Source organism: Erinaceus europaeus, chromosome 1 (genome assembly GCF_950295315.1).
Source record: "Erinaceus europaeus chromosome 1, mEriEur2.1, whole genome shotgun sequence".
In the NCBI taxonomy this organism is placed as follows: Eukaryota; Metazoa; Chordata; class Mammalia; order Eulipotyphla; family Erinaceidae; genus Erinaceus; species Erinaceus europaeus.
This window is the reverse complement of record NC_080162.1, coordinates 70757383-70782619: the sequence shown is the minus strand read 5'-3', so window position 1 is coordinate 70782619 and position 25237 is coordinate 70757383. Positions and strand designations below refer to the sequence as shown.

Below are 25237 nucleotides of genomic sequence, written 5' to 3'. Positions count from 1 at the left end.
TTGTAACATGTGTGCTCAACCAGGTGCACCACCCTCTGACCCCCAAAAGATAATACTGAAAGAAATATTTATTATGAAAGATCCAAGTGATCTGGGAGGTGGCACAGTGGATAAAGCATTGGACCCTCTAGCAAGAGGTCCCAAGTTCATATAAGTACTGCCCGCTAACCGATAGCACCACTGGATCTCCTAGGTCCCAAGTTCAATCCCTGGAAGCACATGTGCATTGATGCTCTGGTTCTCTTCCTCTCACTCTTCTTATCTCTCACATAAATAAATAAAATATGTTTTTTTTTTTTTTTAAAGTAAGAACCAGAACATCACTCTGGCAATACCAGGGATTAAACTTGCAGTCTCACGCTTGAGAGTCTATTGTATCACCTCTTGAGCTGACAAAAGATTTTTTTAAAAAAAGATTTCATTTATTTATTAATGAGAAAGATAGGAGAAGAGAGAAATAACTAGACATCACTTCAGTATATGTGTTCCCAGGGACTGAACTCAGCACCTCATGCTTGAGAGTCCAGTGCTTTATCCACTGTGCCACTTCCCAGCCCACAAAAGATGATTTTTTAAAAATCTTTTATTATTGGGGTCTGGGTGGTGGAACACCGGGTTAAGCACATATGGCAAGAAGTACAAGGACCTGTGTAAGCATATCCAGGCCCAAGCCCCTAGCTCCCCACCTGCAGGGGAGTAGCTTTACAAGCGGTGAAGCAGTTCTGCAGGTGTCTATCTTTCTCTCCCCTTCTCTGTCTTCCCCTCCTCTCTCAATTTCTCTCTGTCCTATCCAACAACAACAGCAATAATAACAACAAAATGAAAAAAATGGCCTCTAGGAGCAGTGGATTCGTAGTGCAGACCCTAAACCTCAGTGATAACCCTGGAGGCAAAAAAACCCTTTTATTATTTATTTATTATTATTTATTTCTTTACTATGGTATTCTTCTTCTTATTATTATTTTATTTATTCATGAGAAAGATAGGAGGAGAGAGTGAAAGAACCAGACATTACTCTGGTACATGTGCTGCCGGGGATTGAACTTGGGACCTCATGCTTGAGAGTCCAATGCCTTATCCACTGCACCACCTCCCGTACCACTTATTATTATTTTACCAGAGCACTGCTCAGCTCTAATTTATGGTGGTGTGTGTGTGTGTGTAGGGGTGTGAACCTGGGACTTTTTTTTTTTTTTTACAAAGAATAGTTTATCTTTTAAAATATATATATTTAATTTATTTATTATTTGATAGAGACAGAGAGAAATTGAGAGGGGAGTGGGAGATGGGTAGAGAGAAGGGAGGCACCTACAGTCCTGTTTCATCACTAATGAAACTTTTGCCCTGCAGTTGAGGATCAGAAGCTTGAACCTGGGTCCTTGCGCACTGTAATATGAGCACTTAACCTGGTGTACCAATGCCTGACTCCTGAACCTAGGACTTTGGAGCCTCAGGCACAAGTCTCTTTGCATAACCATTATGCTATCTACGTCCACCCCCAAAAATGATTTTCCTACCAGGATGGGTTAGGGTGATAGGATTGGCATATGTTTAACTTAACTTATTAAGATTTTTTTTTTTTTTTTTTTGCCAGAGCCCTGTTCAGCTGTAGCTTATGGTAGTGCAGGTGATTGAAACTGGGACCTCGGAGATTCAGGCAGAAGAGTTTATTTGCATAAGCATTATGCTATCTTCCTCCACCCCACTCCTCTCTGCCCGCCCCCTTTTTTTAACATTCACTTCAAATTTTATTTTTGAAAGAAAATGAGAGAGGACAAGGTAGATAGAATAATTGTTATGCAAAGAGACTCTTATGCCTGAGGCTCTGAAGTCACAGGTTCGGTCCCCTACAGCACCAAAAGCCAGAGCTGATCAGTGCTCTGGTTAAAAAAAGAGAAAAGAGAGCCCAGCAATAACCCTGGAGGCAAAAAGAAGGAGAAGGAGAAGGAGAAGAGGAAGAAGGAGGAGGCTGGTGTCCACCGCTCTTCCCTGGTCACCCCTTGCATGGAGTTGGCCTGTGGGTGCAAAGCATGAACCAGATGCCACTGGACATTTTACCATCCTAACAAAAAATAAGAGACCCTGGCCTGGGGCATCAGTCTGGACTGTGAACCAAGGAGTGCCTAAGGTGTACTCCTTGTAGGGTAGGGTAGGGTAGGATAGGGTAGTAGGACCACATTACCAGTGACCTCAGTGTCTTCTTTGAAACAAGAGGAGCTTTTTTTTTTAAAGTGCCATCACCGCAACCTGGCATTGGTACAGTGCAATAAAGTCACCCTTTCCACCCTAAAAAAAAAAAAAAGAGAGAGAGAGAGAGAAAAGAAAAAGAATAAAAACAATTAGAATAAAAGAAGAAAAGGATAGAGAGAGAGAGAAAGGGAGAGAGGAGAGATACCTGTCGCACTGCTCCACTGTTAGTGAAACTTTCCCCTTACAGGTGTGGGTCCTGGACTTAAACTGGGCCTTTGTGATTGGTCAGTTATGTGCTTTACCTGGTAAGCCACTACCTGGCCCCTAAATCTTTTCATTTCTTTTATTTATTTTTAAGATTTTATTTACTTATTAATGAGAAAGACAGGAGAGAAGGAAAGAATCAGACATTACACTGGTACATGTGCTGCCAGGGATTTAACTCTGGACCTCATACTTGAGAGTCCAATGCTTTATCCACTGTGCCATCTCCCAGATCACTCATTTCTCTTTAAAACAGGAAAAATAAACCTTCATCTGATTATTGTGAGAGTATTTAATGGACCCCACAATATAAGAGATATAGAGTTTAAACCTGTATAGTGAACCCAGTGGGCATTCAGTAAGTGCCATCTGCCCCAACTGAGCAAGGGCAAGGCAGCTGGCAAACTCTGTGGGTTAGTACCCACCCCTAGGCGGAAAGGCCTTTCCCAGGCAGTGCTCAAGGCCCACACCCAGCTTATCACACAAGCAGCCTGTCCTGTGCCCACTTACATGGCCTCCCCACTTTTCCTCCTTCACCCCACTCTGCTTTCTAGGGCCCAGCATATATGTTATCTGGTTGGGCACTGGGGCCCTTGTTAACTGCATTTTATTTGACACTTACAAGGAGGGCAGTCCAGGAGTGAACAACATAAAGATTCTCCTGCCTCAAGTTACTTGGCTGGAGGAGGGATTGCTTCCCATAGGAAACCTTGGGTTCTGGGACTGGTGAAAATAACTCACTTGCATAGTGTACTGCTTTGCCAGGTACATGACTTGAGGTTGAAGCCTGGCCCCCACTGCATTGAAGGAAGAAGCCTCGGTACTATGGTCTGTCTCTTACTCTCTGCCTCTTTATGAAAGAAAGAAAGAAAGAAAGAAAGAAAGAAAGAAAGAAAGAAAGAAAGAAAGAAAGAAAGAAAGAAAGAGAGGAAGGAAGAGAGAGAGAGAGGAAGGAAGAGAGAGAGAGAAAGAAAGAAAGGAAGGAAGGAAGAAAGAAAGAGAGGAAGGAAGAGAGAGAGAGAGAAAGGAAGGAAGGAAGAAAGAAAGAAAGAGAGAGAGAGAAAGAGAGAAAGAAAAAAAGGAAAGTGGGTTCTAAGTGAAATCTGCCGCTCACAACCCGGGACCTGGACTTCCCCTAGAAGTTGCTCGATTTGAACAAGGGAAGAAGATAGTTGGAAGTGGTTAGTAGAAACTATAGTGCAACCACTTTAAAAAAAAAAAAAAAGTAAGGGATCTGGGATACAGGCTAGAAATGGTTCCTGCAACAGAAGCCTAAATTAAGAGCAGAGCGTTGGTCCAACAAGTCCAGGACCCCAAACCAAGGTCAAGCGCCACCACCACCCCCGCTGCGGTCTGGCCAATGCTGGTGCCCGCCCGCCCTTCCCGCCCCTTCCGGCTGGGAGGGTTCCCCGCACCGGCGCTCCGCTTCTGCCTGCAGGTCGCTGGGTCGTGGCTGCAAGGAGGTAAGCGGTGGAGTTTGCCCCGGGCACACGGACGCTTTTTGGAAAGTCAGGTAGGCTTTGGACGTCTCGGGGCGCACGGGACCCGGGACATGCGGGGCGCGGGGATGGAGCTGGCAAAGGCAGTGAACTCGGGGGCTCTGGACGAGCGAGCCCTGCAGCACAGAGGATTGGGGATCCTGAGGATTCCTCTGCCTCCTTTTGCACCGGGAGGTGGTGTGTGTATTTAGGGACTGGGAGAGGTGGGGCCGGAAGGAGAAGGACTGCAGCTGCAGGCCCAGGGTGACCCCGGCGAGGCCTCGCCCAGCTGCGCCAACCTGTTGCCGCCGCGGTGGCGCCTGGGGACTGGGGCTGCCTCCTCTCAGCCTGACGCTCACCCGCTGGGAAGAAGAGCCCCCCCAGCTCGCTGCAGACCTGGGTCCTGCCCAGGAATCCAGGAATCCGAGCTGTGAGGCCTCGCCCCTCTCGGTTCAGGTGGATATTTCTTTCTGGAATGTGTTCAGAACATTCCATGCAGTCGGATCGACACTCTCCACTTATTGTCTGAACGGACACTTCACCACCCACCTTCTCTGAGGAGTCTCTACACCCTGACCAGAACTTTCCATCGCCCACTTTATCTGTGATGGGAATGAAGTACCGGCAAAACATTGGGAGAAAAGAAAAAAAAAAGTTCTCCTTATGCATGTGTTGATGTCGCACCAGAAACATCTGGGAGGGCAATCAGTGACCAGGTAACCTCGGATTTTGTGGAGGGCAAGATTAGAATGTCCTCAGCCTTGTCCAGAAGACTTCCATGACTCAAAAGAGAAAGGACTAAATGTTGCCACCTTCCAGGCGTGCCCTCACTTGGCAACCTCCTTTAACCAGGTAGTGGCCTTGGCTCCTCCCAGGGCTGTGCTACATGCTGGGAGGTGGAGGGTAGGGGGAATCTCTGTGCCCTGCAAGGTGCCTGGTGCAATGAAACAGCAAGTTCAAACCCCTCAGGGCTACTAGTCAGCTGTGCATCCATTTGGCATCCATTCTCTTTGGATTGTGGCTAGAATTAAGTGAAAGGAGTATAACACATGCTGTCCATAGTAGCCCATTAATAAATGTGAACAAACATGGGCTACCTGTTCTTTGTTTGGTCTCTATCAGACCCTTAGACCCTCCGTATTTCCCCCTGAGGACTGAGGCTAGAATGCAGAAGAATGCTCTCTCTCCTGGAGAGAGAGCAAAGTGGTACATTTGTATCTCTGGAGGCTATGTGAAGGAAGGCAAAAGGTCTATTAGATACCACAGAAATGCTCTTTATTCGTTTCCTGAAGACTCAGCCCCTCTACCCCAGCTCCCTCATTCTCTTGACCTCTGTCATTAGCACTTGACCCACCAGGAATGTAGAGCCTAGTGGCTGGCAGAGCAAGGCCTGCCAAGTGAGGCTGTAGGATTTGTAGGATCATCACCCCGTTTCCCCAGTGGTGAGGGCCTGGCAGCCTGAAAAGCTTTGGGGCACTTTGCTCTGTAGTGTTGTGTCCAGCAGGTCTCCCCTAAACCTGACCCCTGCTATTCTACTCCAACCTGCTCCTCTGTCCTCCGTCCCCTTTCCTCCCTGAAAACCTATGTGGATATCCACTAACATCTCAACTGTCTCAACAGTGGAGCATTGCAGTCCCCTTAGTTCTGCTGCTGTTCCCCCAGTTTCTCTAGCCATTCATCTCTGGCTCCATCTTCCCAGCACCTGAGAAGTCATCCTTGATTCTTCTCCCTCCCTCCTCAAAACACCAGAAATCCAGCCACTTCTTGCTACTTCCATGGTTACCACCCTGATCATTCTTGTCCATCTTGGTTCTGCCGCAGTCCCGAGTCCTCACAACTTCCAGAGATATCTCTAATATTTAACTAAATTAGATCTTCTGTGCTCTCTGCTCATGATCCTCCAGTGACTGTCCACTTCACCTCAAATAAAAAAAAGTCTTTCCAAATAATGCCATACTTAAAAGGCCTCCAATCTTTTGACTTTAATCTCTGCCCCACCCCATCATTCTTTTTCTCTTCTTTCTTTTTTTGCTCCCTTGTCAATTTTTTGTGATACACACACACACACACACACACACACACACACACACACACATATGTAGAGGGGGGAGATAGACACACCCGGGGTGGGGGAGGAAGCAGGGAGAGAGAGAGACCATAGCACTGCTTCATCTATGGAGCTTCTGGTGTTGTGCTCCCAGGCAGTGCTAGGGCTTCAAGCATAGTAAAGCGCCCTTTTAGGTAAACTATCTCCTACCCCACCACCCCTTTTCTAACTTTGGACTCCCTGCCCTCTAACCCATTTTTACTTTTTTTTTTTTTTAACCAGAGTACTTCTCAGCTCTGGCTTATGGTGCTGCAGGGGATTGAACCTGGGACTTAGGAGCCTTAGGCATGAGAGTCTCTTTGCATAACCATTATGCTATGTCTCCCACCCTCTAACCCATTTTTATTCTTCAAGCATACAAAGCTTGTTTTCACCTTAGGACAGCTTACTTGCTATGCCCTCTGTCCCAAGCAACACCTTTTTATTTACTTATTTATTTTTTATTTACCATATTTGTTGTAATAGAACAAAGAGAAGTTGAGAGGGGAGGGGGTTAGAGACAGAGAGAGACAGACACCTGCAATACTGCTTCGCTGCTCATGAAGCTTACCCCTTGCAGGTGAACCCAGGTCTTTGTACATGGTAACTTGTACCCTCAACCAGGTGTGCTACTGCCTGGCCCCTAGCAACAATCTTCTCATAGGAGAAAATGACTCAGCTCAAATGTCCCCAGTTTATAAAGGCTTCCTGCTTACTCCAGTTCAAACAGCATACTTTTTCCCCAGGGGCTGTGTCTAGTCATGTCATGCTCTCTTTATAACATTTATTATTATTATTGGAAATAATAATAATTACTATTATTATTTTATTTATTTATAGGATAGAGACAGCCAGAAATCGAGAGGGAAGGAAGGGATAGAGAGGGAGAAAGACAGAGAGACACCTGCAGTACTGCTTCACCACTTGCAAAGCTTTCCCCCTGCAGGTGGGAACTGGGGGCTCGAACCTGGGTCCCTGAGCACTGTAACATGTGCACTCAACCAGGTGCGCCACCACCCAGCCCCTTGGATATTATTATTTATGCTTATGCTATTGATTTTTTATCTTTCCCACTTCAGTATAATATAAATTGAATGATGGCAGCGATGTATTTCTTTTTTTTTGGTCTCTGACATTGTCATTTTTTTTTAATTATTTTAATTTTTATTATCTTTTTATTTATTTATTGAATAGAGACAACCAGAAATTGAGAGGGAAGGGTTGACAGAGAGGGAGAGAGACAAAGAGACAACTAAAGCACTGCTTCACCACTTAGGAAGCTTTCCCCCTGCAGGTGGGGACTGGGGGCTTGAATCTGGGTCCTTGTGTATTGTAACGTGCACTCAACCAGGTGGCACTGCCCAGCCCCCTCATCTTTTTTTTAAATTTCATTAGTGATTTAATATTGATTTACAAAATTATAAGAAAACAGGGTTATAATTCTGCACCGTACCCACCACCAGAGTTCTGTATCCCCACTCCCTCAATTAGAAGCTACAGCAGTTCTTCTAAGGTTACAGATACGGGTTAACTATTATTTCTATAACTATCTGTCTATATTTGTATGTATTTGCCCATTTTTCCCCCTAAGTTCCCATCTTCTCTCCCTTTCCAAGTCACACCTATACCTGTTACTACTTCTGAATGACATTGTCATCTTTATTTAACCAGACTCCCATTCTTTCTTTTTTAATTTTTTAATATTTATTCCCTTTTTGTTGCCCTTGTTGTTTTATTGTTGTAGTTTTTTTTCTTGTTATTGATGTCATTGTTGTTGGATAGGACAGAGAGAAATGGAGAGAGGAGGGGAAGACAGAGAGGAGAGAAAGATAGACACCTGCAGACCTGCTTCACCACCTGTGAAGCGACCCCCTTGCAGGTGAGGAGCTGGGGGCTCGAACCGGGATTCTTACGCCTGGTCCTTGTGGTTTGCGCCACCTGCGCTTAACCCGCTGCACTACCACCTGGCTCCCCAGACTCCCATTCTTTTTCTTTTATGGAAGTTCTGATTTACATGAATATTAAGATATGCTGCAGGCTCCAGTTGATGTAATATGTAAGTTTGAGACTTCTGTTGGCATTACTCCAGTGGAAAATCAAACAGCATGAGTTTGCCTCCCAAAATGTTAACCTTGGTGTGTCAGGGTTGCCTCCTGCAGCCACTCCTCCATACTCAGATTCCGGAAGCAGATGCCGCCAGGCCCAGTGTAAGCACAAGTATGCACTCTGCTAGGCCACCCTGTTTAGGATCCACAGGGGCAATTGCACCAGTAGCAGGGACCAAAAAGCATGTGCCCAGCTTCCGTCTGCTCCCAGGTGCCAGTCTCTGTCTCTTATTTCTTGCTACTCTCTAGATGAGAGAGGTAAATCAGACAGGCAAGAAAACATCCTTAAGTGCAAGTTGGGGGCTGAGTAGTGATGCACCCAGTTGAATATACATGCTACCATGCACAAGGACCCAGGTTCAAGCCCCTTGTCCCCACCTCCACAGGGAAGGCTTCACAGGTATTGAAGCAGGGCTGCAGGTGCCTCTCACCCCCCCCCCCCCCCCAGGAGCCTCAAGATCTCAGCTGTGTGCTCTCCCATAAACTAGCAGCAATCTTCAACAATCTTCTTTATTTCTTGGTACTTCATGCTTTCCATCTTTGAAGTAGTGGCCCTTCTCTTACCATGTTGGCTTCTTCTCTACCCCCCTTCCTCCAGTATACCCTAAAAAACAGCATTTCTAAGGGGAGTCCTCTTCTGATCAACAGGGACACATACATACCTGGACAGTGGGTGGAACAGAAGATCTCCCCAACATTGACCAACTGGCAGGGCAGAAATGTATCCTAGATATTTTGGATCTGATTATATATGTTTGTCAGCTCATTTTCAAGCAAATTCATTGAAGGCCTTGGGACTTAGACAATAATAAAATAGGATATTCAAAGGAAAGAACAATTCTAGAAAACTGCAAAAATGCTGGCAAACTGATAAAAGAATTTTTTTCTTTTAGTCCAACCTGATTCCCAATCCCGTTGCCCTATATGATCTGTTTTCTTCGAATCTTTTCTCCTCTGTTAGTCCTTCTACCCCTTCATGGGCCAAAGCCCTCTCTCACTTCAGAATCTGGACAGCAATGCTGTTTGCCGAAGAGAAGACTTTTCAGCATATCCGCCAACATCACAGCAATTTTTGCACGATCCATGTTCTGGAGATTCTGCCTGACCTGTATTGCCTCACAACAAGTGACCAGGTGAGCCAGGGCCTGCCAGCCAGCCTCTGATGGGGACAGGGCTGTGGAACTCAGTGCTTCACCCAAGCCTTAGCTCCTTCCTACCTTCTCTCTCCTGCTTCCTGCTCTGGATAGAAACTTGCAGACTTTTGGCATGAGGAGTGGCTCTGACCTTTCTAAGCTCCCTCTTGTGTCATTTCTAAGTAGTGCCCTAAAACATGGCACTGGCTGGCTGAGATTTCTGGGTTCCAGTGCCCTTGCCTATCTACTTTTATCAAAACTCGCTTTTCTTCATCTCTCTTGCCCTTGTTCCTACTTATTTTCAATTCTATTCTCTTTGTTGTGGGGCCTTATCATAGCAAAGAGCTGGGGCCCCCTTTTTGAAAGTTTATGGGTACCAGGCTATGCTAGTCCTGAGAATTTTCTGGGACCCTGGGGAAGTGGACCAGACTCTTCTTGGGTTTTGTTTGTTTTCACCGGAGCATTGCTCTGCTCTGACTTACGGAGATGCTGGGGATTGAACTTGGGACTTGCAAGCCGAAGGCATGAAAATTTTGTGCAGCCATTATGCTCTCCCCCCAGCCTACCTCTCCCAATTTTAACTGTTTTTGTGTTGAATCTCATGACTCTGCTTTCTTTTTTCAAATATTGATTTATTTATTCCCTTTTGTTGCCCTTGCTGTTTTATTGTTGTAGTTATTCTTGTTGTTGCTATTGATGTTGTCGTTGTTGGATAGGACAGAGAGAAATGGAGAGAGGAGGGGAGGACAGAGGGGGAGAGAAAGATAGACACCTGCAGATCTGCTTTACCACTTGTGAAGCGACTCCCATGCAGGTGGGGAGCCCGGGGCTCGAACCAGGATCCTTCTACTGGTCCTTGCGCTTTGTGCCACCTGCTGTGCTACCATGACTCCCATGACTCTACTTTCTATACAATATGAAGGTCTGTGGTTGATGGGGTTAGATCCCCTTTCACTATGTCTTGGGGTTTGTAGGAAAACCTTGTCACCTGGTTCTGTAGTATATAGATATGTGTGCATGTTTTATTTATTTATTTATTTATTTATTTATTTATTTTACTGGAGTACTGCTCAGCTGTGGCTTATGGTGGTGCTGGGGATTGAACCTGGGACTTTGGAGCCTCAGGCATGAGAGTCTCTTTCCATAACCATTATGCTATTTACCCCTTACCCTTACTTATTATTTTTTTATTGGGAAGGATTCATTGTTTTCATAAATACAATTGTAGGTAATGCAGTTTATATTTTCTTTTTAAAAATTATTTATTTATTGTTGGATAGAGACAAATTGAGAGGGGAGGGGGAGATAGAGAGAGACAGAGACAGAGAGACACCTGCAGCCCTGCTTCACCACTTGTGAAGCTTTCCCCCTGTAGGTGGGGACCAGGGGCTTGAACCTGGGTCCTTGTGCACTGTAATGTGAGCACTTAACCAGGTGCACCACTGCCTGGCTTGTTTGTATTTGGGAATTCAGGTGGAGTTTGTGGGGTTTTTTTCTTTTGGCACCAGAGTTATCATTGGGGCTCAGTGACTGTACAACAGACCCACAACTCTTGGTGGTCTTTTTTTTTTTTTTCCTTTATTTTATAGGACAGAGAAAAGGTGAGAAGGGAAGATAGAGATGGAGAGAGATAGAAAGACACAGACTGTACTTGCTTCACCATTTGTGAAGCTTCTCCCCTGCAGATGAGGAGCAGGATCTTGAACCTGGGTCCTTGCATATGGTAACGTACACTTAACCAGATGCATCACCTCCTGTGCCCCACAGTCCCCCAAGTATTGTTTTGTATGGGTGTGCTAGGACTTGGAGTCTGTGTGATTCCACAGCTCTCAGGGGGCTCTTTTTCTTTTTAAATTGAAAATAGAAATTGATGGAGAGGGAAAAAGAAAGAGAAGAGATACCACAGCACCTATCATGCATGGTGCTCCTATGTGGTACCCAGGGACTCAAACCAGGGCCCTGGATCATGCTCTATGGGGTGAGCTAGCTCCTGACCCTCAGGTGGATTTTAAAACTCTGTAGTTTTTTTTTTAATACTTTATTTATTTATTCATGAAGATAGAAGGAGAGAGAGAAAGAAGCAGACATCACTCTGGTACATGTGCTACCAGGGATTGAACCCAGGACCTCATGCTTGAGAATCCAATGCTTTATCCACTGCACCACCTCCCGGACCTCTGTCGTTTGTTTATTCAGAATCTCCTCAGGATTTTTATTCATATATATGATTGTGTGTGTGTGTGTGTGTGTGTGTGTGTATGGTGCCAGGGCCTTGTACATGTGTGATATTACTGCTCAACAGCCATTGTAGGTCAGTTTTCTTATTCTTCTACTTCTTTAGAGTAAAAGAACCTCTTCCTGAAATTCCTGCTTTTATTTCTTTAAAGAGGGAAGAGGGGTTGGGGAAATAGAAGGGAAAGACACCACAGCACAGCTTCGCCATCCATGGAGTTCCTCTGGTGCTGTCTGTGGGATTCCCACGTGGTGCCGGGGAATGTATCCTACTGGGCAAGCCATCTCCTGCCCTCTTCATGTCTGTTGTATCCCTCCTCTCTTCTTATACCCTTCATCTTGTTTTTCTTAAAAACCTTTTCTTCATCTTAAGTCAAGTCTTTTATTTTCTATTTTGTTGAATAGGGCAGAGAGAAGTTGAGAGGGGAGGGGGGGGGAAGAGATACATACATTTAACCCTTTTTTTTAATGCATTAGGAGCTATCCAAACCTATGACTTTGTCATCATATTAACTGGGTTTGTGTTCCTGCTTCAAGACTGTTGGATCTTTGCTAGGTCTCAGTTTCTTCATCATTTATTTATTTATTTTCTATGCCAGGATCTGATGACTTCACTGTTCCTGTACCAACTGTTCCACTCTTTGTACAGGCAGTCCCCACGTAGTGACCAGGTACCAATCCTGAGACCTGATCAATAAATTAGTTTGTTACTAAATGAAGAGCTGCCCCTTATGATGTTTCAGGCATAGTGCACTGTACTGGTAGCGGGTTTCTTGACCATCTCTAGATAATTTAATGTCACCTTTGCCTTATTATTTTTTTTAATGCTTCTTGAAATATGCATTCAGCAATGTACTGCATGTTGCAGTATAATAAAAGTAGAGGATATAAAGTGTACTCTTGGGTGCATAATAAAGTAAAAACACTAGTATAGAATTCACCGACCAACAGCAGGAACAAGACTGAAACCGAGAGGAGTGATGCGAGATGAGATGCTTGGAGCTGAGCCACCGCACCGCTGTTTTCCATGACCCATGTCCTCCACAGTACCAGCTTGTCAGAGAACTAGTTGCAGCTCCCAGCAGTTGATAAACAACTAGGTCACCAAGCAAGGGTTAGTTGTATTTCAGACATACCTAGAGAGAGAGACAGAGAAAAAGAGAGATATCATAGCGGTGGAACTTCACCAGTCCGGTGGCACCTCCCATGTAGTATCGGGGTTCAAACCAGGTCATAGACGTGATGAGACACCCGCTATGTGGCGAGCTCTTTCCAGTCACAGTCTTAAATAAAAATAATCCATGCAAAACCCTGAGCAGAGAGTCTGGGGGCACACATAAGGAGAGCCCATTGCCTGGTACCAGCTGTCTTTAAACTTAGAGTCAAACCTTGTCTTTGTTCTGGGTCTCGACCCAAGTTTCAAGTGACAACCTGTGTTTTGGTTTTTTTTATATATATACCTCTTCTATAACTGTCCCCTCCTCTGGGGACATCCAGATTCAGAGATTGAGCAGAGTGGTGGCCTTGTCTTCCAGGACCGGATCCGGGCCCATTTCAATCAGTGGGGGAACAAGGACACACTCTGGGAAGTCTTCGATCGCCTTCGGCGGCGACCGGGCTGGGTGGAATGCTTCATCAAGGCACTGAGGGCGTGTGAGCACACTGGCCTCGCTGACGAAATCACCCGTGTCTACCAGCGCTACCTGCCCCGTGAGCCTCCTGCCCCGCCCTCCTCCTAAAACTGCTATCTGTTCCCCTGGCCTTCACTTGCCCTCTCCCATCATCCCACTCCCTTACATCTCTTTGTCACCCTTGCTCCCAGACCGTGACAAACCTGGCCGAAGATTTCAGTTTAGCTGCTTAGTAACTGTGTCGCTCCCTAGCCGAGCCCCTTAGTTTCCCTGGACCTCAGTCTTCTCCTGTGTAAACTGGCCTAATGGTGACATCTCCCTTGGAGTCTGTTGTAGATCCGAATGGGGGTGGAGGGCTGCACTGAGGGTTTATCAAAGCAGGGCACCTCCCACATGCTCGGCAAATGGAGCCTCCTCTCAATTTTATAGCTGTAATGTTTGCTTCTTACTCCTTTTTTTCCTTTTCTTCTGCTGTATCTTCTCAGTTCCACCTTTATTCTCTCTATTTATCTCTTCCATTCCCCTCTTCACAGTCTCCTCTTTCTCCCTCATTGGCTCCTTCCTTCCCTCCCCTTCCTCTTTTCCTCTTATCTAGTTTCCTCTAGAGCCTTCCAACATCCACTCACATCCCTGACCCACCCCTCCCCCCTAAAAAGAAAGAAAGAAAGAAAAAAGACAGCTGTGTAGTTGTTCCTCATTTCTTCTCAGAGCTTCCTGCTGATCTCAGTGCTCAGAAGGAATCAGATCAGTGGCTGAGACAAAAGGAGAAGTTAGGGCAGGGGTAGATCACAGAATGGTTATGCAAAGAGATTCTTATGCTTGAGGCTGCAAAGCCCCAGGTTCAATCTCTTGTACCACCATAAGCCGGAGATGATCAGTGCTCTGGTAAAAAAAAAAAAAAAAAAAAGAAAAAAAAAGGAACATATCTTACTTACTTTCAGACTAGAAATAACTCCTGAAACCCTACTCAGATTTACAACCTAATTGCTGTCCTCATAATTGCCTTCCTTCTTATGAAATAGTTGGGGTGTTTGTTTGTTTGTTTTTGAGGGGGTCATCTCTGGGGTTTCACCACTCCAGGCTGATATTAAAAAATGAGACAGGTAGAAACCACAACACCGACTCTTCAGTGCGGCAGGGCGAGGCTCACACCTGGCAGAGAACATCTAGAAATGTACCACACTATCCATATGAGTTCTTTGGCTGGCTCCTTTCTTCCTTCCTTCTACATCTCTTCATTTTTGGACACTAACAGAGCCCCTGGATCCAAACAGCTGAGGTGGGAGGCCATGGTGTGAGGTGGGGGCTGAGGAGACAGTGAGCAATAGCAGCTATCCAGAATGAGGAAGAGAAAGCACACTGGGTCTCAGAGTGTCTGAGAACAGAGACACAGAAACTGCTGATCCAGTCTAGCTGGAGGGAGGCATTTGAGACAATGCCCCCATACTCTCCCCTCGCTCCTCCCCCTCTCCTTTCTCTCTCCAACCCCTTTCTCCTTCCTCTATTCAGTCCAGAATGAAGCCTCTGAGGCAGGCCTCCATATCAGAGCTGCCTTTAGAGCAGTGGTAGGACTGATAACTGTGGACCTGGGGGTTCCAAGCACCCAGGACTCTCCTGTCACTGAGTCCCCCTGATGTCTCCTTGGCATCATTGTATCTTTGTTCTCCAGGAACCTCTACTCAGCCTGTAGCCGCAGTGGAACCACCGTCAAATCCTGCTGAGGCTCCAGGGCCCTCCACACTTGCTGTGGGCAGCAGCCCCTGCAACAGCATCAGAGACGAGTCAGGTCACCCCATACCTGTCCAGGACACCCAGCCACTACAGTCCCAGGAAGAGGTGTGTCCTCGTACTCTATGGTGGTCTCTTGCCTAGTCTGGGCTCCCCTGCTACTCTGGGCTCCCCTGCTGGAATCTATCCTGGACATACACACCAATGCACATACCACCCAAACTGTCAACCAGGACTCACTCTGTTCAGCTCCCAACCCTCTGTTATCAGCCAAATCTGGGGTCAGTTTTGGGACTTGGTTGTAGTTCATGTGAGATTTTGAGCTGGATCAAGGGACCAGGAAATGACTAAACAAGTGAGGGAACATGAAAGATCGAGTAGGGTATGGATGGTGGAGGAGAGATAACTGACATTATTAGTGTGGTATTCAGGAGATACCAAACTGTGGACTTAATATCCAAGACAGGGGTCTATGCAATGGCCAGAGGCAGGGGAACTAACTTATTTACTTATTTAATTTATTTATTTAATATAGACAGAGAAAAATCCAGAGGGAAGGGAGAGATAGAAGAGAGACAACTGGGAGTCGGGCAGTAGCACAGCAGGTTAAGCGCACATGGTGCAAAATGCAAGGACCGGCTTAAGTATCTCAGTTCAAGCCCCTGGCTCCCCACCTGCAGGGGAGTCGCCTCACAGGCGGTGAAGCAGGTCTGCAGGTGTCTATCTTTCTCTCCCCCTCTCTGTCTTCCCCTCCTCTCTCCATTCTCTGTCCTATCCAACAACGATGACATCAATAACAACAATAATAATAACTACAACAATAAAGCAACAAGGACAACAAAAGGGAATAAATAAATAAATATCTTTAAAAATTTTTTTAAAGAGAGAGAGACAACTATAGTACTACTTCACTGCTCATGAAGCTTCCCCCTTGCAAGTTGGGGATCAGGGGCTTAACCCTGAGTTCTCGGATTTGCATTCTACCAGGGGCACCACTGTCCTGCCCTAAGAAGAAAATTTTAGTTGCCGCCAGAGTTATTGCTGGGGCTCAGTGCCTGCACTATGAATCCACTGCTCCTAGCAATCATTTTTTCTTCCATTCCTTTCTTATTTTATTTTATTTTATTTTATTGCCTCCAGGGTTGTTGCTGGGGCTCGATGCTAGTACTACAAATCCACTGCTTCTGGTGGAATTTTTTTCCCCATTTTATTGGGTAGGACAGAGAGAAATTGAGAGGCGAGGAGGAGAGGGGGAGGGAGAGGGAAAGATTAGACACCTGCAGACCTGCTTCACGGATTGTGAAGCTTCCCTCCTGCAGGTGGGGAGCCTGGGGCTCGAACCCAGATCCTTGTGCTTTGTACTATGTGTATTTAACTGGGTGCACCACTGCCTGGTCTTCATTTTGCTTGCTTTCTTCTTTTGTTTTTCTTTTTTTAATTTTTAAATTTTAATAAGTGGGAAATGTTATGCATGTACAAACTATTGTATTTTGTAAAACATTAATTCCCCAATAAAAAACTTAAAAAAATTTTAATATGTATTTATTTTCCCTTTTGTTGCCTTTGTTGCTTATCATTGTTGTTATTGCTGTCACGGTTCGTTGTTAGATAGGACAGAGAAAAATGGAGAGTGGAGGGGGAGAGAAAGATAGACACCTGCAGACCAGCTTCACCGCCTGTGAAGCGACTCCCCTGCAGGTGGGGAGCTGGGGGCTTGAACCGGGATCCTTACGCCGGTCCCTGCACTTTGTGCCACGTGTACTTAACCTGCTGCACTTAACCCACTGCGCTACCTTTTTTTTTTTTTTTTCTCCTCTCTCTTTCTCTTTTTTTGTATTTGACAAGACAGATAGAACCAGACAGATAGATAGGGCCTCCACACGGGGACTGTGTGTTTCCATGAGGTGAGTTCAGTGTTGCCTGTGGACAGAGGGTCTGGCAAAACCTTCCTGGTTCCTGTGCTCCATAGTATGGGCTAAAGCCTATACTTGCCCATTACCAGCTCCTAGAAGAAATGACTTGTTTGTATTTTCTAACAGGATTCAAAGAAAACTGCACTGACACACAGTTCTGGAGCTGACCTGAGGGAGTCAGGTGACCTTCTAGAGTCCTCTGACATGGCAGCCCGCAGCTATCTGCCGTCCAGTGGGCAGCAGGATCAGGACACAGAATCGGACAGTCCTGAAACAGGAGGTAGGTGTGGAAGCTGGAGGGTTTTTAAAGACTTTCTGACTACCAGTGAGAGCAAGATTAAAGTGGCCTCTCTGGGGGCCTGGCAGCGCAGTGGATTAAGTGCACATGGCCGAAGGATCCCTGTTCGAGCCCCCGGCTCCCCCACCTGCAGGGGGGTCACTTCACAAGCGATGAAGCAGGTCTGCAGGTGTCTTTCTCTCCTACTCTCTGTCTTCCCCTCCTCTCCTGATTTCTCTCTGTCCTATCCAACAACAATGACAGCAATAATAACAACAATGATAAAACAAGAAGTGCAACAAAAGGGGGGAAAAAAAAGCCTCCAGAAGCATTGGATTCATAGTGCAGCACTGAGCCTCGGTGATAACCCTGGATGCAAAAAAAAAAAAAAAAAAAAGTAGCCTCTCTGGCTCCCTTGGCTAAGAAGCAAGGGTAAAAATATAAGTAGTTCACTCCAGGGAGGAATCCAGTTTCCTCAGAGGATGTATCAGCTATTAGCATTTGTGGTGTAACAAACAGTCATAACATTTAGTAGATTAAACTACGACCATTTATTTAGCTCATGATTCTGTGGGCCAGCAATCAGGGCTGACTCAGATGAGCAGTTCTCATCTTGGTTGAATCCCCTCTTCCTCCCTCCCTTCCTTTTCTCTTTAACAAAGCACTGTTCAGCTCTGGCTTATGATGATGCTGAGGACTGAACCTGGGGCCTTTGGTGCCTCAAACATAAAAGTCTTTTTGCATAACCATTATGCTATCTTCCCAGCCCTTTTTTTTTTTTTTTTCTTTTCACCAGGGTTATCAGTGGGAGTTGGTAGCTACATGACTCTACTGCTCCTGATGGCCTTTTTTTTTTTCTTTCCCTTTCTTCCTATTTATTTATTTTGATGAAACGGAGTGGGAGAGTGAGACAGAGAGGAGAGACCCCTACAACATTGTTCTGCTACTCATGAAGTTTCCCCTCTACAGGTGGGGATTGGTGCATGCCAATACATGTACTCTACCAGGTGAGCCACCACCTGGCCCCTATAAATGTTTATGGATAGTTAACATCTTCTTCCTCCAGTTGAAATCCTCATCTCAGGCTGGCTTTGTCCACTCCTCACTCTCTAGCCCTTAGTCCTCCTAGGACACTTGCACACACTGGGGCCTGGCTTAGCCTCTGGTGCCAGGAGCTGCTGTGAGCCCTTCTGCTTGATCATTCTGCTTCCCCTTGCCTTGGACCAGGGTTGCTCTTTCTAGAGAGTGAGGGTTGGGTAAACAAACAGCAGTGGGTAGAAGCATTCGGGTTTCCACCAATCTAAAGAAAAGATAAAGGGACCAGGCAGTGGAGCATCTGGTTAAGCACTTATATCACAGTGTGCAAGAACCTGGGTTCTAGCCCCTGGTTTCCACCTGCAGGGAGGAAAGCTTCACAAGTGATGCAGGTGTCTCTCTGTCTCCCTCCCCCCCCCCCAGTTTCTCTCTGTCTTTATCCAATAATAAATATTTTTTATTATAAAGATAAATAAAGTTCATAAACATTGCTAGAGGGAGAGACCATTCCACTCCTGTAAGAAAACAGGTTCTGGGGCTGGGTGGTGGTGCATCTGGTTGGGCACACAAGTTGCAGCGCACAAGGACCCGGATTTGAGCCTCTGGTCCCCACCTGCAGGGGGGAAGCTTCATGAATGGTGAAATAGGGCTGCAGGTGTCTCTGTCTCTCTCCCTCTCTATCACCCCTGTCCCTCTTGATTTCTGGCTATCTCTATCCAACAAATAAATAAAGATTAAAAAAAACAGGTTCAGGGCTATAGGTCAAGGGCTGAGGACAGACAGGACCAGGACTGTGCCTGCAGCCTTTGGACCTGCAGCATCTGGAAGTGGTGGGTAAAGGGACTGTGGAGTCTCCCCCAAAGAGAAGAAGGTCGGGCAGCTTGGACAAAGTGAATTGGAGGGTGGAGTGCAGAGGAATCTTTCTTCAGCCCTTGATTCTAGGACCATTGTGACTTTTGGATGTCAGTCTGATGGATTTGTTTCCCTTTTTGTTTTGCCACCTACAGGCATGGTCTCTAGCCCCACATCAACCCGAGGACCTGTATCTCCTTCAGTTTCCTTCCAACCCCTGGCCCGTTCCACCCCCAGGGCAAGCAATGTGCTTGGACCCCCAATGTCATCTCAGTATACTGGTTCTAACACTTCCTCTTCTAGTGGTTTTTCCCCTGCAGAGGGTCCTGAGGGCCAGGCTGAGGCTACCATCTACTCCACTGGTCCAGGAGTGCCCACCAGCTCTGTGACCACTAGCACAATGCCTTCTGAGGTGCCCACCAGCCCAGTGCCTTCTAAGGTGCCCACCAGCCCAGTGCCTTCTAAGGTGCCTACCAGCCCTGTGTCCACAATCCCAGTGCCTTCTAAGGTGCCTACCAGCCCTGTGCCCACAAGCCCAGTGCCTTCTAAGGTGCCTACCAGCCCTGTGTCCACAATCCCAGTGCCTTCTAAGGTGCCTACCAGCTCTGTGCCCACCAGCGCAGTACCTTCTAAGGTGCCTACTAGCCCTGTGCCTTCTAAGCTGCCCACCAGCTCTGTGGCCACCAGCACAGTGCCTTCCAGGGTGCCTGTTAGCTCGAAACCCCCTGCTACAGTGCCCACCAGTTTAGCACCATCACGATTGCCCATCAACTTAACACGCGCTGGCACAGCACCACCGAGAACTCCTGCTGGCTTGGTGCCTGAGCACAAGATGCCAACAAGTCCAATCAGGAACAGCAGCAGGTCAGCAGAGGTGAGTCCTTGTCCCACCTGGTTATGATCATGGCCCCTTCCCAGTCTCCATTGTCTCCAGTTTGGGCCTCTTGTTTTTCCTTCTTATCTCAGAACTACAGAGAGAGGGAGAGACACCACAGCACCATTCCACCCCTTGTGAAGCTCCCCTGTACATAGTGTTGCCATGTGGTGTCAGGGTCAAACCCCAGTTCTTGTGCACGCATGGTAAAGTGTACACTCCACTGGGTGAGCCATCTCCCTGTTCAAGGCCTCTTTCTGAGGGTGTAGAGCCCTCAGAGCTGCCTGTTAAGCTTAGCAAAGCAATTTGCAGACAGGAAGCAATGAGAGAGAGAACAGAGTAGCCTGTCAGCTCTCACCACCAGTGTATCCACCTGCCTCTACAGGACCAGGGTTTTCCAGATAGTGGTCCCAGTCCCCGACCCGAGCCTCGAGCAGCCACAGATGTCCTTCACTGCCCCCTCTGAGCCTGCACATCTTTCCCTCCTACTACTGTCTCCCTGGAGGAACCTAGCCTGCAGGGCTGCTTAGGTATATGGCCAAGCCAGGCTTTTTTTTTTTTTTTTTTAAGATTTTATTTATTTATTAATGAGAAACATAGGAGGAGAGAGAAAGCCAGACATTACTCTGGTACCTGTGCTGCCGGGGACTGAACTCAGGACCTCACGCCTGAGAGTCCAATGCTTTATCCACTGCACCACCTCCCGGACCACAATGACCAGGCAGGCTTCTAAGCCCATGATGACTCCATGGCCCTCAGGCCCAGGCAGAATGTAGATGCAGGAAGGGGTCACACACCAAGGGTTCCCTGAGGTGGGGGAGTGCTCACATTTCACAGGTAGTCCACTAAGTAGAGAATTGCCCTGGAGGTCACCACTGCTGCTACCCACTTCTGCAGGGCCTCTGCCCCTCCTCCTACTCCATCCTGCACCAGCAGTGGGTTGAGCCCCAAGAGAAGTTAACTTTAAGACACCATAGGCTAGAAAATGTGGGTAGGAAGCACCAGTTATGCTCGTTTATGCCTTCATCCAGGACTGGAGCTGCCCAGCCTGGCTTGGTCCCTGCTATCCCCAGTCCCTTCCAGTTTCTCTTTTCTTTGCCAGGAGACTCCAACATCTCCAGTGCCCCCAGTTGCTGCTGCTGGAGGCAGCTCTGCCTGGCCAAAAAGCAGCCCTGACAAGTGGAGCTCAGAGCGGGAGCTGAGCAAGCCCGGCAGGCTGGTATCCCAACCAGACAGCCAGTACTCTGGCACCTCTGAGGACCTTGCCATTAGCTACAGCCGTTCCGTGGGTACAGGCCGGGATAATGCTCCAGAGGAAAATGAGTACCAGTCAGTAGAGACCATCAGGATCAACATAACTGAGAGCCCCAGCCTAGATCTCCTCGAGAACAACCCAGACTTGTACACTGCTCCGAAGCTCGAGGAGAAACTCCCTGAAGAGAAGTTAACTGTCACCTCTAGGAGCTCCATAAATTCCTGGGGCTTCTGGTTCAGTGCCACTGCAGTCGCTACAGCAGGGGTACTCCTGGCTGTGCTACTGATAAAGTACAGGCGGCGCCTGCTCCAGTGAAATCTCCACAGTCCTTCCTAGCATGCTTAGCTCTTTGCACTGCGGGACACCCAGCCCAAGCTCGCGACTGGGTTGTGCCACTCGTCAGGTTCCTTTGGAGGGACTGGTCAGAGGGGACCCTGGAGCCACTGCCTGATGGAGGGAGTTCCAGGACCCAGTTAAGTCCTGGAGCAAAGCATTTCTGTTTGGCTCTACCCTCCATGGTGTTCTCATCACCCTCAGCTATTTGGACTCTGGGCTGCCCTTGCTTTCCCAGCCTTGCCACTCTGGCAATCTGGGCTGCCATCTGTCCTTGTCCTCAGGAGAAGGTGCTCCCGTCCTAGTTCTTCTCCCTCTTTGCTCACACCCATGAATCAGGAAGTGCTGCTGCAGAGCCTGGAGGTCAGCATTGTCCCCTCATCGCCCCCTGGTCTCCAGTAACCTACAGCTGTCATGCTGAGTGAGGGACTCCACAGGACCTCCTTCCAGCCCTCAATAACCTGGCCTGAGGCCTTGCCTGGAAGCCTGGTTGCTGTCCTGACTACTTAAGCTATGATGACCTTAACGCCCTCCCTTGCCAGCCAGTGTGTGTATGTGGTGGGATATCCTGCGGTTCCCCCTGCCTCTCAGCCTGAGGCCACTGCTAGTTCTGAAGCCACCTCCTTCACCTGCTTCTCCTCTTCCTCCCTTCTGGGCTCCATGCTCTTCAGCTTCCTGTGGGGTCCAGGAGGAGGCACCTGCAGGGGAGAGCCCAGGCTAAGATTGCAGCTCTGCCCCCTCTTGGGCCTTGTGACCTTGGCAGATGACCAGGCTTCTCTGGTCTCACTTCCCCATATGGACTGACTGTGAGTGTCATGACTCATCCTTCACTGGACTCTTCTGAGGTGGCAGCATTCAGCTGTTTATCAAGTGTCTGACCTGGAGTGAACGACCACAAATACTTCTACTGCCTCTCCCCTGCCCAGTGTGGGAGAGGTGAGGGCATGAGAGGCAGAGTGCCCAGTGGGAAAGGGGGCACCTCTGCAGTGGAGGATGGCTATGGTCTCACTCTGCTTTGTCTCTCACCAGCTCTGTGCTCTTGGTCAAGATATTAACCACTTGTGCCTCCGTTTTCTCACCTGTGACATGATAACTAGTAAACATGTGTATCTGCTAGGGTTGATGTGAACATTAAATGTATTTCTTTCTGAAGTTTGGACTGATTTCTGGCTTTTTTTTTTTTTTTTTTTTTTTGGCCACCCAGGTTATTGCTGGAACTTGGTACCTGCATACAATTTCACCACAACTAGCAGTCATTTCTCCTTTTTTTTTAATACTTCTTTTTTTAATATTTATTTATTATTATTTATTCCCTTTTGTTGCCCTTCTTTTATTGTTGTAGTTATGATTGATGTCGTTGTTGGATAGGACAGAGAGAAATGGAGAGAGAAGGGGAAGACAGGGAGAGAAAGATAGACACCTGTAGACCTGCTTTACCGCTTGTGAAGCGACTCCTTTGCAGGTGGGGAGCCGGGGGCTTGAACTGGGATCCTTAGGCCAGTCCTTGCACTTTGCGCCACGTGTGCTTAACCCGCTGTGCTACCGCCCAAATCCTTCTTCTTTTATAACTGAAACAGAGGGAAATAGGAGAGGGAGAGAGAGACCTGCAGCACTGCTCCACCACTTGGGAAGCTTCCTTTACAGGTATTAGCCAAATTCTTGAACTCAGGTCTTCACATGTGGCAACATGCTCTTTGCCAAGTGTATTCTCTCCCAGCCCCACAGCTTATTTTCACTATTCACATATGGAGGGACTGGAGTACTGGGGCACAATTTTAGAGGAAGGTCCAGGCCCTATCTTCTCTATTTCCCACTTTATGCTTACCCTTACTTTATCCTGTGCATCAGAGAATTGTGGGCATGACTTCCTCCACACTCCCCACAATTCTCCCGGGGCTGGAAGCGGGATCCTTATACCGGTCCTTGAGCTTTGTGCCATGTGAGCTTAACCCGCTGTACTACCATCCAGCCCCCATGAAAGTCTTTTTGCAGAGGGAATATTTTTAAAAATCTTAAAAACAGGGAGTCGGGCGGTAGCGCAGCGGGTTAAGCGCATGTGGCGCAAAGCGCAAGGACTGTCGTAGGGATCCCGGTTCGAGTCCCGGCTCCCCACCTGTAGAGGAGTTGCTTCACAGGCGGTGAAGCAGATCTGCAGGTGTCTGTCTTTCCCCCTCTCTGTCTTCCCCTCCCCTCTCCATTTCTCTCTGTCCTATCCAACAACAACGACATCAATAACAACAACAATAAAAAAAACAACAAGGGCAACAAAGGGGAATAAATAAATATTTAAAAAAGAAAGTCTTTTTGCAAAATCGTACTATCTCCCCAAACCTGTTTTTTTAGCAGAGCCTGACTCCCATATATATATATATAATGTGGGGGCCAGGCAGTGGCACCCCTGGTTAAGCACATAGTATGCAAGGGCCCAGGTTCAAGCCCTGGTCTCCACCTGCAGGTGTCTCTGTCTCTCTCCCTCTCTATCTTCCTCTTTCTTTTCAATATCTCTCTGTCTCTAGCCAATAATTAATAAATAAAGTGTGCATAGAATTTTCCAACAAGGCAATCTCTGGTCTTCAGCCCTCTCTCCATACCCAACAACCTGAACCAACTATCTAAACTATTTACACCAATCCGAAGAAGTACTGGGTTACTTTTTTTTTTTTTTTTTGCCTCCAGGGTTACCACTGGGGCTCAGTGACTGCACTATGAATCTACTGCTCCTGGTGGCCTTCTTTTTCCCCCATTGTTATTGTTGCTGTTGTTTTTGGATAGGACAGAGAAATCGTGGAGATAGATATTATGCAGAGACTGTCATGCCTGAGGCTTCAAAGTCCCAGGTTCAATCCCCCACACCACCATAAGCCAGAGCTGATCAGTGCTCTGGTAAAACAAACAAACAAACAAAAAAAAAAAAAACCAGGTCTAGGGAGATAGTATGATTTTGCAAAAAAACTCATGGGAGCTAGGCGGTAGTACAGCAGGTTAAGCTCACATGGCACAAAGCTCAAGGACCGGTGTAAGGATCTCGCTTCCAGCCCGGGGCTTTCCACCTGCAAGGGGGAGGGTGGTCACTGCACGAGCGGTGAAGCAGGTCTGCAGATATCTTTCTCTCCCCCCTTTGTCTAACCCCTCCTCTCTCGATTTGTCTCTGTCCTACCCAACAACATCAACAATAATAACAACGATAAATGCGGCGCCCCGTGCCTTGACCCCCCCGTGGAGCTTGACAAAGTTGACTGCCAGGGCCATGAGGATGACAGACTTCAAGGAAGCTGCATCCCCAGGAATGGGCTAGGACACCGCAAAGGAAATCTATGTTGGAATGTTTTGATGATTCTGATGATTGAGCTAGCTGTAGTAGCTTGGGAACCTGGTAACTTTCCAGAAGCAGCCCCTATGCATGATAAATCTCCTAAGACTAGAAGATGGCACCTCCCACACAAACATACTAGGCGTGCACTCATAAGACTCATGCTCCAAAAATCCGAGCCAAAAGAATTTGCAGGACAAACAATAAAGTCACTGATAGCCAGCTGCTTAATGTCAAGGAAAAAACAAATGAACTAAAAACAAATAGTGCTGCATGAAGAGTACAGAGCAGTAACTATGATTCTAGGCAAAACTACAAACCCCCATACTTATCTTTTGCTTTCGTTTCGTACCAATGTTTATGTAACTGTGAACTGTATAAAAGCGGTTCTAATCAAGTAAAATTGAGTTAAGTTTTTAAGAGAGATAATCATACTTGAGAGTGTGTAGATAAAACTAAAAGAATGTTACAGTAGGGAGTCGGGCTGTAGTGCAGCGGGCTAAGCGCAGGTGACGCAAAGCACAAGGACCGGCATAAGGAT

General features: G+C 47.1%; 1 protein-coding gene across 12 annotated transcripts; it reads left to right on the top strand.

The window, feature by feature from the left end:
* Positions 1-3520: 3520 nt before the first annotated feature.
* On the top strand, positions 3521-22538 carry MAVS (mitochondrial antiviral signaling protein). 12 transcript variants are annotated; one of them, XM_060187025.1, is made up of 9 exons: positions 3984-4648; positions 9085-9256; positions 13024-13198; positions 14789-14955; positions 16887-17040; positions 19080-19363; positions 19433-19474; positions 19517-19798; positions 20901-22538. In XM_060187025.1, the coding sequence occupies exons 1-9, from the start codon at positions 4596-4598 to the stop codon at positions 21366-21368; spliced, it is 1797 nt and encodes a 598-aa protein (XP_060043008.1). In that variant the 5' UTR covers positions 3984-4595; the 3' UTR covers positions 21369-22538. The 12 variants fall into 12 exon arrangements, with proteins under 12 accessions (XP_060043014.1, XP_060042972.1, XP_016050893.1 ...); XM_060186993.1 differs by having other exon boundaries at positions 19080-19390; XM_060186975.1 differs by having other exon boundaries at positions 3983-4648; positions 19080-19336; positions 19391-19798.
* The last annotated feature ends 2699 nt before the right edge of the window (positions 22539-25237 follow it).

Excerpts from the sequence above, each read along its gene's own strand:
- MAVS (XM_060186971.1), top strand. The coding sequence starts at position 4,596 with ATGCATGTGTTGATGTCGCACCAGAAACATCTGGGAGGGCAATCAGTG. Across the intron at positions 14,956-16,886 it reads CACTACAGTCCCAGGAAGAG|GATTCAAAGAAAACTGCACT; the intron begins GTGTGTCCTCGT and ends ATTTTCTAACAG. Across the intron at positions 19,475-19,516 it reads CAAGCCCAGTGCCTTCTAAG|GTGCCTACCAGCTCTGTGCC; the intron begins GTGCCTACCAGC and ends GTGCCTTCTAAG.